The sequence below is a fragment of the Heteronotia binoei genome, chromosome 14, assembly GCF_032191835.1.
Source record: "Heteronotia binoei isolate CCM8104 ecotype False Entrance Well chromosome 14, APGP_CSIRO_Hbin_v1, whole genome shotgun sequence".
NCBI classification, from domain to species: domain Eukaryota; kingdom Metazoa; phylum Chordata; class Lepidosauria; order Squamata; family Gekkonidae; genus Heteronotia; species Heteronotia binoei.
The window spans coordinates 35,237,222-35,251,358 of record NC_083236.1 but is presented as its reverse complement, the minus strand read 5'-3'; the positions used below and the strand labels follow the sequence as shown (position 1 = coordinate 35,251,358).

General features: G+C 44.7%; 1 protein-coding gene across 2 annotated transcripts in view; it reads left to right on the top strand.

Moving 5' to 3' along the window:
• Positions 1-14,137, top strand: part of CMIP (c-Maf inducing protein) — a 206,629-nt gene that overhangs the window by 186,735 nt on the left and 5,757 nt on the right. For both annotated transcript variants that reach the window (XM_060254529.1, XM_060254530.1), the window contains 7 exons: positions 6,590-6,616; positions 8,044-8,092; positions 9,360-9,467; positions 10,444-10,560; positions 11,498-11,638; positions 12,928-12,975; positions 13,920-14,066. In XM_060254529.1, the coding sequence (XP_060110512.1) occupies positions 6,590-6,616; positions 8,044-8,092; positions 9,360-9,467; positions 10,444-10,560; positions 11,498-11,638; positions 12,928-12,975; positions 13,920-14,066 (637 nt within the window). The remainder of the gene's footprint in view (positions 1-6,589; positions 6,617-8,043; positions 8,093-9,359; positions 9,468-10,443; positions 10,561-11,497; positions 11,639-12,927; positions 12,976-13,919; positions 14,067-14,137) is intronic.

The window sequence follows — 14,137 nt, the reverse complement described above, 5'->3', positions numbered from 1 at the left end:
GACTCTTATCTGGGAGAACCGGGTTTGATTCTTCACTCCTCCACTTGCACCTGCTAGCATGGCCTTGGGTCAGGCATAGCTCTGGCAGAGGTTGTCCTTGAAAGGGCAGCTGCTGTGAGAGCCCTCTCCAGCCCCACCCACCTCACAGGGTGTCTGTTGTGGGGGAGGAAGGTAAAGGAGATTGTGAGCCGCTCTGAGACTCTTCGGAGTGGAGGGCGGGATATAAATCCAATATCTTCATCTTCTTCTTCTTTAAGGCATTTTTATGTTGCCTCTCTGGATTCCTGCCTGAGGCAACTAGTAGATAAATTTTTAGTGTCTGCATGACATCATCATCATTTATATAGCGCTTCCAATGTTCCATTGCTGGAGAGTCTGGGTCAGGAAGCATCATTACCTCCGACTGAACAGTCCTCCGAGTACACAAACCCTTTCCCCCCTCTTTCTGTAATGGTCTTGAGCTGGATAGCACAGGCTAGTCCAGTCTCCTCAGATCTCAGAATCTAAGCAGGGTTAGCCCTGTTTAGTAGTGAGATAGGAGGCTACCAAGGAAGTCCAGCGTATTGTTGGAACTCTCTGTCTGGGGCAGTGATGCTCTGTATTCTTGGTGCTTGGAGGGGCACAGTGGGAGGGCTTCTAGCTCCATTGGTGGACCTCCTGATGGCACTTGGGTTTTTTGGCCACTGTGTGACACAGAGTGTTGGACTATATGGGCCATTGGCCTGATCCAACATGGTTTCTCTTACGTTCTTATGCTATGCAGAGGCAGTCAATGGAAAACCTTACCGGTCACCCTAAGTCGGCTGTGACTTGTTGACAGTTTCCATCCCGTCTGTAATGGCATGCATTTTGCTAGCCTGCAATAAAAAAGACAAACAAAAGATAAGGCATACAGAACAATCTGATAAACATGCATACAAAGTTGAGGGAGATTGGCACTATTCAATTGCGTTTAACCGTCTAGAACCAGAATAGACCTAATGCTGGCTTTCCTGCTCAGTGAAGTGGGCCTTTCTGAATCAGGAATGTGCTCTCCCTCTGTTTAGTGTCCCTCCCTCAAGCAAAATTCCTGCCCTCCCCCTGAACTGCAGTTGGAGAACTCAGCCACGTTGAGCATGCTTCACACTTGGTGTTGCCTGGAAAACAAGTTCTGAAAGTTAAAGGGGTTTGAAATGAGGTTGAAGATGGATGCAAGCTTAAAACTGTGATTTGAAAACTGACTTGAAACATAAGGAAAGGGGGGGAATATAAACAGGGCTTTTATTGTAGCAGGAACTCCTTTGCATATTAGGCCCCACACCCCTGATGTAGCCAATCCTCCTGGAGCTTACAGTAGGCCCTGTACTAAGAGTTCTGTAAGCTCTTGGAGGATTGGCTACATCAGGGGTGTGTGGCCTACTATACAAAGGAGCTCCTGCTACAAAAAAACAACAACCCTGGGCATAAGTATTTTAATAAAATAAAGAGAGCTTGGAGATCATTCTTCACATATAGACCGAGCCCACCTCCAAAAGCGAACTGTCAGGCATACCAGCAAATCGAGTGCTGGTCAGACAGCTTCAGTCTGGCTCCTCCTCACTGTCTCCAAACAGCAAATCATATGCTGCCCTTCAGTCTTGCTCCTCCCACCGGCTCTTTTGCATGCTGCTGGTGCCTCCCCCTCTTGCCCATTGCCGCTACCTCCTCTGCCAGTTTGATGTAGGGGTTAAGAACAGCAGACTCTGATCTGGAGAGCTGGGTTTGATTCTCCGCTCCTCCTCCTGCGGGGTGACGCTGGGCTAGTCCCAGTTCTCTTGGAGCTCTCTCAGCCCCACCTGCCTCTCAGGGTCTCTGTCATAGGAAGAGGAAGGGAAGGTGATTGTAAGCCACTCCCAGACTCTTTGGGGTAGTGAAAAGCAGGGTATAAAACCAACTCCTCTTCTTCTTCGTGGGATGCTTCATTAGCTTTCCCAGTTCAAAAATGCATCCCTGAGTAGGAAAGGGGTGGCAATTTATTGGTATGCTTGACAGTTCAGGTTCCAAGGCCAGAGCTCAGAGTGCTTCCTGAAAGATGATCTCTTTCTGTCTTCTCCTTTTTTCAGCCTAACTGCAATATAAGCCAGTTTGTCACTTACTCACTTCTCATGGTGAAGAGGATATGTGTGTGTGAGTGTCCTGTTAGCCCAAGACTCCGAGTGGGCTGAACTTGCTTCCCAGAAAGTAACTAGTCGATGGGATCAGTTATCTAGTAGGATGCTGCAACAAAATGAGTGATTGTGCTGATGTACATGGAGAATAAGTGCAAGGGTGCATCATTAAAATAACAAAAACTTGCTTTGTTTCGTAAGCGCTATTTGGATACCATGGAAGAGACGTTGATAGCTTCCCTTTGAAACCCATTAATGACGCTGATGTTTATGAAATGCAGCTCTCAGAGGGTGAACATTACAGCCTGTAATTGTCCAATTTGCCAGCTTATTGCATCCCTCAGTGCCTTTGGTGCCATGGAAGGCCTAGCTTCACAACTGCATGAGCTTCAGGAAGGCTGGGCAGGCCAAGTGGCACCCTGCACTGTTTTCCCTGAGTGAGTTGTTCTAGCAAATGGCCCCCAGGGCAGATTGCAAATCGATACCATGATGCAACGCCCTCTGTGAGAATGACCATTAACGGTTGTACTAACATGCAACACTAATTAGACGTGACCGTACCTTAATTGCAGCACAATTAATGAACACACCTGGGATTGGGATGGAGCAGAAAATCCTGTTTACAAGTGTGCAATTTCTGTCACTGAAAATTTCCATTAGCTTCTTCTATGATGGAATTTCCCCATAGGTTAATTTCAGCTTTAGTTCATTTGCCAAGAGAAGGTCTTAAATCTTTTTTTACTGCAGAACATCCCAGTGGTGTCAGTTTCTGCCTGTGATTCATGGGCTTTCATTTGTCACATGAACCTACTTTGAAGAACCCACTCTTGAGAAGTTTCTTCTAAAACCTGTGGTAGATACAAACTCACCCAAGTGAAAATCCATTAGGTATTAAAGCGGTAGGGTTATATGAGATCTCATGATAAGGCCATACTCTCTAGCAAATGGGCTACATGTTATATTCAAGAATATTCTTTTGAGATAAGCTCTGGGGGTGGAGGTGGAACAGAATATATGTATACCTCAACTAGAGCCACACCTGTTATTCAGTATTTTCAGTTTTTAGGTGGGAACTAGCAGCTTTGGTAGGTTAAATTTTATTGCCCAAGAACATATAGATAGTGTAAATATTTGCCCCTATTTGGGGTCCTGTCCACCTGGCAGTTGCTGCTTTGGCATCATATGAATATGTAAAGATGCTCTGGCTCAGATAACTTGAAACCACAGTTTATTTTAACTAGGGTTGGTTTATGAAATCAGGATAACTCAAATCTCTGTATCAGGTCATTTAGGAACAAACCTGGACTAAAACAGGATCAAGCCAGCATGTCACAGTTTATGCGTCACACAAAACCATAGTTAAGACAAACTGTGATTAATAAGTCAACTTTGGATCCTAGGCCTTTAGACCCTAACTAATCATAGTTAGTGGAACAGCCTACATGCAAATAGTTATGCTAACCATTGTTAGTTTAACTAAATTACGTTTTCACATTATGTCTATTCTGAAACAATGAATCAGACCATGGGTCCATCTCAATCAGTATTGCCTGCTTTGTCTACATCTCCCCAGAGACTCCATGCAGGTAGTTTTCAGGTGGGTAGCCATGTTGGTCCTCAATGGAAGAGCAAAGTTTGAGTCCAGTGGTACCTTAAAGATCAACAAGGTTCCCCAGGGAGCACTGACTCTCTTATACCGTGGAACCCTTGTTGGTCTTTAAGTTGCTGCTGGACTCAGATTGTGTTAATAATAATAATAAATTTATTTTTATATCCCGCCCTCCCCTGCCAAAGGCAGGCTCAAATTCCAATATTCTGTGATGTCCAAATGACAATGTCTGGGCAAACTGGAGTTCATTTTCTTCACACAAGCCAAGATTCTACACCAGACACCCAAAGGGCACCATTGGAACAACGGGGCAAACTGGAGTTTAATTAAAGCTGTGCTTTTTGTGAGGAGTACAAGGGAGCTTCCAAGCACTGGCAACAAGGTGAACTCATGCCTGTCATGAGGGAAGGTTTCTCATGACCTATGAGTGCAATCTTATTTACGCTCTAGCATAATCTGATGTCTAACAAAACAGAAATCCTTTGATCATGTAATTTAGCTGTAGTTAACCTTGAAGGAAGAACCTCAGGATTGTTTTTAGGTAAACAATAGTGTGTTAAAAAATAATTAAGTGATATCTTCCTGGATCTTCAACACAGCCTGAAAAGAGCATGTCTTCTAAAGAGGGACGTGCAGAATATTTGAAATGCAGCTCTGGAAAGGTGTCAGAGCATAGGTAGGGGAAGAAGCGCAGGCGTGTCCACCCAGACCCATTTAATAAGTTTTCATGCAGTGGATCATCAGGCAAAAGGAGCAAGCCTATTAAAAGTGGCAACTTGACTTGACAGGCAAGTGATTGGATGCAGTAAAAAAACAAAAACATTTGGCTCAGTCACCAGATTAAAATCTTTCAAAGTTGCATCAAGGCCTTTGGAAACATTTCAGTTCTACTTTCAGACACATGGATGAGGTGGAGATGGTTGCCATTGAAGCAGCTTGAGTGGCAGGAATGGACTCTACCACCTCAGACTGCTGGGGGAGGATCACATTTTTGGGATGCTCCACTATATTAGTAAACTTCCTTGCAAACAGAAAACTGGCACAGCAAGGAAAGAGGAGGAGTAGACCATTCCTTCCTGCTGTGTGCTAGCTTTCTACTTGTATGGAGTTGGAGTGGTTTTTTAAACATGAATCCACAACCTGCTATCTGAAATGGAGGCCCATTCTCCTACCTCTGGGTTCTGCCCCATTATTACCCATCCACATTTGTGAGGTAGGCTCAACTTCCCCAGCTGCCCTGAAGTGCTCTTTTTCTATCAGCTGCAGTTCCTAATCAGCATTCCCATATTGCTAGGGCATTCCAATCAGCTCCATTTGTGCTTGTGTCTCTCTTCATCCTGGACAACTGTGCATAGGGTTGCAACTTGAAAACACAAGGGATGGGCACACACACACACACACACCATAATTCAAACATCAGCAATGTGTAAAGTAGACTGGGTCCTCATTCATTATTCCCACAGAGAGAATACATTATTTATTTTGTTTGTTTAAAGGTCTACTGTGTCCACCTAAGGCAGCTAACAAATTGAAAAATAAGATGAAAACCACGTCTTAAAAGCCATTAAAACTAACAAAAACACATCATTAAAACAATTAACCAGAGCAAAAATACACATATAAAAACATTTTAAAATATCAATTAGGAAGGAGGGATTAACACCGGAATGCCATATGAAACAATATAGGCATTTCATTGGGAAGAGTCTGTTTCTTCTCAAGTTGTGTGTTTTAAGTGCTGTCAAGTCACTTCCAGCCTATGGTGACTCTGTGAATTAATGGCGCCTATAGATAACAGGCTTGCTCTGGTGGGCTGTAGCTTCGTGGATTGAGTCAATCTATCTCATGCTCAGTCTTCCTCTTTTTCCTGCTGCCTTCAACTTTTCTAACCACTACTGTCTTTTCCAGTGACTCTTGCCTTCTCATAATATGACCAAAGTACTATAGCCTCAGTTTAGTCATTTCAGCTTCTAGGGAGAGCTCAAGTTTGATTTGCTCTAGAACCAGTTAAGTTTTCTTTTTGGCAGTCCATGGTATGCGTAAAACTGTCCTCCAGTACCACATTTAAATGACCCTTTTCAAGAGTGGCTATTTATTTATTTAAAATATTTACAAACTCCCATCTTATTTCTTTGCAAACTCAAGACAGCTAACAGCAGAAGCTGCGAGATCAAAACCATGGTGAGCCATTGAGGTAGTTAAAACCCAGAGCAAACAGTGAAAAGCCAATATGTGCAGTTTAAAGCCAACACACATGTTTGAAACACAGCCTCATGGAATGTCTAACGAGGACGCTCCATTTTGATGACCATCTTTGAGACTGGGGGGGGGGGGGGCGAACAATTTTCCCACTAAATTGCAGGAAACTATTAAGACATAAACGGCGCTCTCAACACAAAGTGATAGTGTCCAGAGTTCCCTGTAACTGATCTATTACTTTGATTGGTGCTTTGTTTGTTTGACTCATTGAAAAAAAATGCTCTCTCCCCAATGCTCTCATATAACCCATACAGTGCTTTTGTTCTAATGTTTGCAGAATCTGTATGGTGGTGGAAAGTGTCATCAAGTTCTAGCTGACTTATGGTGACTGTAGGGTTTTCAGGGCAAGAGTTGTCCAGAGGTGATTTGCCATTGCCTGTTTCTGTATCATGACCCTGGTATTCCTTGGTGTCTCCCATCCAAATACTAGCCATGGCTGACCCTCCTTAGCTTCCAGGATCCGATGAGACTGGGCTAGCCTTGGCCCAATTCTGTCTTTCAGAATCTGTATAGTCATTGTTATTTTAGGAAGCAACTGTATGAAGGAAAAAGGGGGACCATAAGAAAGCTAACAACATTGCGTGTTTCATTTCAGGGCTCTTGCACATGAGAAGTTCACAAAGTAAGTGCCTGTTTGCTTGTAACTATATGATTGCTTACAGTGTTTTCGTTAAGTAATAAAGGTTCATGGCTTACTGTTTCTTCCGCTTCTCAGCTTGAGGTTCTGTAGAATCAGAACTGTAGCACTCAAATGACTCAGCTGACGGCAGCAGTTTCCACACTGGCTGTTTGCTGCGGGTCAGATGCTTTGGGGAAGTGGTCCCTCTGCTTTCCCGCAGCATTATAGTGTTCCTGAATTTCTCTCAACTTCACTGTAATCTTTGCCAAACCTGCTTGGCTGCATGATTTTGGGAAAGGTCACGACAGAGCCGTACTGGCTGCTATGGGTAGAGAAGTCTGGGTTTCCTTGGCCCCACCCTTCTACACAGCAGCCATTTTTTCCTGCCTTTGCAGCAGTCATCCCGCCCCCTCACACACACACACACACACCTCGGGTCTGTACTTTTTGAGGCTTTTAAAGAAAAAAACAACAACAGCAGCAATTGGCATAGTAGTATAATGGTATATTAGTTGCTGGGTTTTGGTGGTTGACATCCACAACAACAAGGTGGTTTCTGAAGGAAAATGTCACCTTGAGGGAAAGCCCAGTCTTGAGAGTAGGTGCCCTGGAAGTTACTGCCTTCTAGGTTCCAAATGCTTCCATTGTCCTGAGAGAAAAACTTGTCTGTTAAACCTTCTCAAATAAAAGTAAACTTAAAGTCAGGATTCATGGAGCTTGAAGGCTACAATTAGCAGGGAGTGATTCTGAATCCTCTTGGAATTCACACAGAGCCTTCAGCGATCAGTACATTCAGAATGATGCCATGCTTTTGAGGATTGGTGGGGAGAATTGTATGTGTGAAGCGAAGCAGCCTCATCTGCTTGGAAAACTAACAGATCAGAGAAAGAGAGAGAGAGAATTCCAGCCTAGCTCTTTAGCTGAATTGCTAGTTTTCTACTTATAAGGCATTGTGTTTTTTTAACTGAATTACTAGTTTTCTGCATTTAGGGTGCATTTGAACTTGTTGACACAGGAAGCATTTAAGCATGCTGTCTCTCACCTGCATCCTAATGTCCAAGCAGAGCTTCTAGTATACATGACTAGTATGAATGTGTACCTTGCCTGGTGATAGGAGGAGCTGAGGCTGGAGATGCGGAAGGGTTGGAGGTCTGGCAGAACAACTGGGGGGTGACTTTGCAATGCTTGAATGTCTGAGGCCAGTGTCCCTGGCCAATAAACCCAGTCTTTGAGATCACCCCTTTAAGACTTCCATAGCTTTTTCTTCAGAAATTTCTCCACTACATCATTATAGCCTTTCCAGGAAAGAGGCCATCCATCACTCTTAAGTGTAACCAAAATGAAGGAGACAGCTGTATAAATTTGGTAGCTGACCAGCAGTTAACTCTCCCTCTCTCTCTGCTTTTGTTTTGTCTTTTTGCCCTTTGAAGGGAGCTGAAGTACGTCATTCAAAGATTTGCAGAAGATCCAAGACAAGAAGTAAGTCTCTTTCCAGCCCAGCAATCAAAGGGGAGAGGAGTGTTGTTTGTCAAAGTGCTTGGCCTGTAAGTGGCTCCAGTGTAGAGGACCTGGGCCTCTCTGCTTGGCTGCCTTGATTTTGGCCCCAACAATTTCAGTCCTTGGGGAACGAGATGGCCATATTAGAAATGACCTCATGCCTCCTATATAAACACACGGCCTCACCCTGAATGTCTGAGACCTGTTGTTGATGTACAGGGCCTATAACCAGCGAGATTTAATTTCCTGTATGAAACTAGCGGGTTGGTTGTGGGTTTTTTTACCTTCCCTTGATTTGTTGAAATAGCCAAGACAAATACTCTGAGGCTTTTCCTCTGTTTACCATTTGGGCTGCGTCCACACATGTGGTTGGAAAGCGCACTGTTACAGCCATTTGCAAATGGATTTACCTGAGTGAGTCAAACAACAATGTGTGAAGGCAGCCCTAGCAGCTCTCACCAGTGCGCTGAAGGAGAGGCTGTATAAGTTGGGAGCCACATTCAGACTCACATTTTGTATGGTCCCTGTTGGTGTCATATACATAACGGCACTAAAGCACAACCTACCCCACCTCAGATTAATTCCACAAGAAGTGGTGGCAGCTACATGCATAGGTGGCTTCAAGAGGGGATTGGATAAATATATGGAGCAGAGGTTCATCAGTGGCTATTAGACACAGCGTACTGATGGAACTCTCTGTCTGGGGCAAGTGATGCTCTGTATTCTTGGTGCTTGGGGGGGACAACAGTGGGAGGGCTTCTAGTGTCCTGGCCCCACTGATGAACCTCCTGATGGCACCTGGTTTTTTGGCCACTGTGTTGGACTGGATGGGCTACTGGCCTGATCCGACATGGCTTCTCTTATGTTCTCTTAATTCCATTGCACAGAACAAAGGCCTTGTTTCGCTCCCATTGGATCAGGTGTTACATTACCCTCACTATTTGGGTAATTCTTTCAACATGCCCATTTGATGCACCATAAGTGAACGCTCCTGTATGGTCACCACTAATGCTGATTTTGGTTTTTAAATTATGTGTGCTGGTCAACCCATCAATGTAGACAGTACTGGGCTGGATGCCATTCTGCTGGCTCTTTCCTCCTTCATAAGGCATCTTCTGCCATTAGAGAAAAGTTTATGTATCCACAGAATCCAACCACTGTCTGAGTTGCCAGCTTTCTTCTCGGTTAGAAGGACAATCAGTCACGTTGTGGAGAGAAATCCTCACCTTCCGTTTTGCCTTCCCCCCAGGTCCATTCGTGCTTGCTGAGTGTTCGAGCAGGCAAGGATGGCTGGTTTCAGCTCTACAGCCCTGGTGGTGTGGCTTGCGATGATGACGGGGAGCTGTTTGCCAGCATGGTATGATGCCTGCATCTGGACAGGGCCTGGGCTTGCACAGTTCCAAAGAGATACGACAGAAATGACTGGCCCTGACAATCACATGCAGATTTCCCAAAAGGGATATGAAGGCAGTGAGGGTTCTAGCTCTGTTAGGGGTGTCTGGATCAATGCCATCTGGCTGTCTTTTTTTTTTTTTAGCGTATCAACGACTTGCCCTGTGCAAATTGCCCCAACTCTTTCTTTTGCAAATCCCAGAGAGTGTCTTTTGATTGGAAAGTCCTGTATGGGAGGGTCTTGTAACCAGGAGGAGGAGGAGATATGTTTGAGAGGAGCGCACGCTAGCAAATTGAATATGCTTTTGGTTTTCTGTTCTGGGCCTGTAGGCTGTTCCTCTAGTCTTCCCAGACTGTTGCCCAGGGAGAGAGAGGGAGTGGACAACAGGTTTTGTGCAGGCTGGGTCAACCCACCCACCCCAGGGAAAAGGGATGGAGCAAACGGGTGTAATCTTAAGAGATTGAACCTCTGAGACAAAAGGTGGCAATGGAACTTCACAAATTCCAGATCCACTCCTGATTTTTTTTCCTGGGCGCAATCTCTGGGCAGAGTTGAAAGGAACAGTGATCAAAGTAGGAGTCCAGTAGCACCCTTAAGACCAACAAAGTTTCATTCAGAATGTAAGCTTTCATCTGCATGCATACTCCATCAGACAGTGGAATGGGGTACAGTGAGCAGATCTGCGTGTAGCTGGTGGGCAGAGGTTAAGAATGCAAAGTGCTACAAAGTTAGAATCCAGTGGCAAAATAGTGAAAGTAACTAATTGAAAGAACTTTTAAAACGCCTTTTCAGTAGACTTACCAAACCTGTTGGGAAGGATAATTTTCTCTCAGGAGGCAGTGATTTGTTGATGAATCTGCATTGGCATTTCTTAAAGAAGAGCACTGCCTTTTTGAAAAGGCCTTCTTCTCTAACTTGAACCTCTCTTCCCTTCTTTCAGGTCCATATTTTAATGGGCTCTTGTTATAAGACGAAAAAGTTCCTGCTCTCTCTAGCGGAAAACAAGCTAGGACCTTGTATGCTGCTTGCTTTGAGAGGCAACCAGACTATGGTGGAGGTAATACCCAAAGTAATACAGCTATTTTCTTGTTCAATGGAGGGTACCAACCAAGAGGGTACCAAATCCTTTCATTTACAGTGGGGACCAGAAGTTTGAAACAAGTGTGCTTAAAACTATACATTAAAGCCAATTTAAAGGCTACTTCTTCCCAACAGAAGAAACCCTGGGAATTCTCCAGCCAAATTTGGTGTTGCAACAAAGACTACGATTTCTGAGGTTCCCTGATAGATGGCCTTGTAGTTAAAGAAGTTCCCGATCCAATAAACTGTTCTTGGTATGGCCTTTGATTTTCAGAAGATGCTAAGAGCTACGGGATTCGATTTTCAAAAATACATATTGATATTTCTCTTTTTAATGTGTTTTTAAGCGATAAGTTTCTAAGTCTTTATCAGCACTTGCTTGAATGAACCATTTCTCATTCTCAGTCAAAATTGGTGGGGAAAGAGTATCATGTCTAATGTGCTGTGCTTATTCAGATTACTGTAGTTGTAGTCCTTTACTTACTGGATGTGTTTTCATGTTGATTGTATCACCTCGCATTGTGTAATCAGCTTTGGGTCTCAGTAAGAAAGGCAGACCATAAGCCTAGTACATAAATAAATAGAGGGCAGCTGAAGAAACCAGGTGTAGGGTTGGGTAAAGTATGCCCTCTTAGAGCTAGAGTGGTGTTACAGCTTGGGGACAGGTGGGTTCAAATCTTCATCCTGCCATGAAGTTCTCTTTGTAAACTTGGACCAGCCACTATCTGTTCTCCCAACCAGATAAAATTGAGTAAATCACTTCATAGTGTCACTGCTCCTCAGGGAAGGGGTGGGCTGGTGGGTTGGTAAAACATGGCGACTGAAACAGTGGAAATGTTTTGAGCAAACGCTGCTTGTCACCTTTCGGTAAGGAGCTTCCTCACAGCCGACCTCTTTATCTTTTCTGCTGTCAGATTCTTTGCCTGATGCTCGAATACAACATAATTGACAACAAAGACACCCAGCTTCAGATCATATCAACTCTCGAGAGCACCGATGTGGGGAAAAAAATGTATGAGCAGCTCTGCGACAGACAGAGGGAGTTAAAAGAACTGGTATGTTTTTGTGTGTGCTGACAGCATTGTCACAGTGCAAAATGGGAAACCAAACAGTCCCTAGGGGCTCTGTGGAAGTTTTTAAGAGAGGTCGTAAAACTTCTGGAGTGCACTTGGTTAGGAACAGCTAAAGAAGGATATTTTGTGGCACATAGTTGTGTGTATTGTAGCAACCGGAATAGCCCAGACGAACCTAAGCTCATCAGCCTGGAAGTTAAGTAGAGTCAGCCCTGGTTAGTACTTGGATGGGAGACCACCAAGGAAAACCAGGGTTGCTATGCAGAGGAAGACAATGGCTATCACCTCTGTTCATCTCTTGCCTCAAAAACCCCATGAGGGCATTGCCCCATGAGTCAGTTTTTATTTGACAGCAGTTTATTATTATTAATGGTACACGGCAAGGTTCAAACAAAATGCTCACTGTCCTCCTAAACAAAAGAAGTACGATTTATTTATTTAAAATATTTCTTTGCTGCTTCTTCAGAGGACCTGGTCAAAACAGCTTCTGGTTGGCTGTGACCACTGACCCCTCTGTCAAATCCAAAGGATTATTGTGAAGATATGGTGGGATAACAGTTAACAAGAACATCAGAAGAGCCTCGGTGGATCATACCAGTGGTCCATCAAGTCCAGCATTCTGTCTCACATAGTGGCCAGCCTCTTATTCTGGAGTGCCAACAACAAGGCAGAGAGGCCAAGATCTTCCCCTGATGTTGCTTCTGGCACTAATATTCAGAGGCTGACTGCCTCTGAATGTGGAGGTTCCCTTTAGTCACCGTGGCTACTAGCCACTGATAGACCTTGTTGTCCATGAATCTATCTAATCCACTTAAAAGATATCTGTTCCTTTCCATCATAAGGCTACAATACCCCACCCCACACCCCACACACCCACTCATGCTGCCTGGATGGGCAGAGGAACATGTGAGTCAGGCTAACATATGGTTGTCATGATTCTTGTAAGGATTCAGCACACTTGAATGCCCAAGTCGTCTCCATGCAGAAGTACCCTACTGGTTATCATTTTGTCACCTGTCTATTGATCTGCTTATTAGGAAACGTGGGTTTTTTTAACCCAGCAGAGCATACTTATAGCAACAGAAATAGTTCAGGGGTCATCTACATACGTGTGCACGCTCTGCAGCCCCCAGGAGGTTGCAACCAGTGGCATACCCATGAGCTGCTGCGCAGACTGGTCTTTCAGCATGTTAGCTGCACACTGTTTGAGATTGCTGGTGCTGAAAAAATCAGTTCAGTTAACAAACATTAAAAATTGTGTTCTGTTACAGCAAAGAAAAGGAGGGCCTACCAGGTTAACACTGCCATCCAAATCCACAGTGAGTTGTTTTACTTCTCTCTCTCTCTCTCTCGCTCTCTTTTTTCCCCACAAACAAAAAATGTGTGATGTGATAAAAGTGTGCTGGAAAAACTGTTTCTCGCCCTTCTAAACGATTGTCAGAGAGCAGTGAATTTTACATATGGATTCCTCGTTAGGCTGTGTACACTCCAGAGCAGAGCCCGAGCCACACTGGGGTTCTTGCTGTTAATTTGGACACCATCCGGGCTGGCGGTTTGGTGAGACAGGTTCACTCAGCAGGGAAACAAACTGGTAAAGTAGCCAGGCAGGTCAGCAGAGAAGCAAGGGGAACAAGTTCCACGGAGCCTGATGACAGCTTGTTCATTAGCAGGCCTTGAATTCAGCAGGTGCTCACAGGAGCACAGCTCCTGAACCTTTCTGAGGGGTCCCCCTCCTCCTCCCCACCTACCTTGTCCTTTGAATAGTAGGTACAGCTGCATAACAATCCCTGGATTAGGAGAGCAGGCAACCAGCCAGCTACCAGGGGCTTTGTCATGCCCCCAGCAGCCCTCATTAACCCCTGGAGAAGCCCATGCCACCCTTTCTCCACTTCTTATGTGATTCTGGGTGGCAGGTGGCTTGTTGGCCTTTTGACTGTGGGGGGGACTGTTAAATAAACAAAATATTGCAAGAGTGCTAATGCTTTAAGCATGTTTTATTCTTAAGTTTTTAAAAAAATCTTTCATTGTGTTTGTCTGTGTCCTCTACCTGGCATTACATTTCATGACACACGTGGCCCGGTCCAACAAGATCTCATTTTATGTGAGATCCAGCCCTCATAACAAATTAGTTTGACACCCCTGGTATACAGTGTGTGTGTTTGTGTGTGTGTGTGTGGTGAGTTTTACCAGCTTACCAAGCCTCCTGCCCTGAGTGAGCCCTGCTTGCCGAGCCACAGCTGATCCACGTCTCCTTTTCTTTCAGGATGCTGACCTTGCCCGGTTGTTAAGCTCGGGCTCCTTTGGAAACCTGGAGAACCTCAGCCTGGCCTTCACCAACGTCACGAGTGCCTGTGCTGAGCATCTCATCAAGCTGCCTTCGCTCAAGCAGCTGAACCTGTGGTCAACTCAGGTATGTGGTTTGCATGCAGCAGTCTAGAAGGAAGAGCCCTGGTGAAGCCCTTTCTGAGATTACCAGATGTA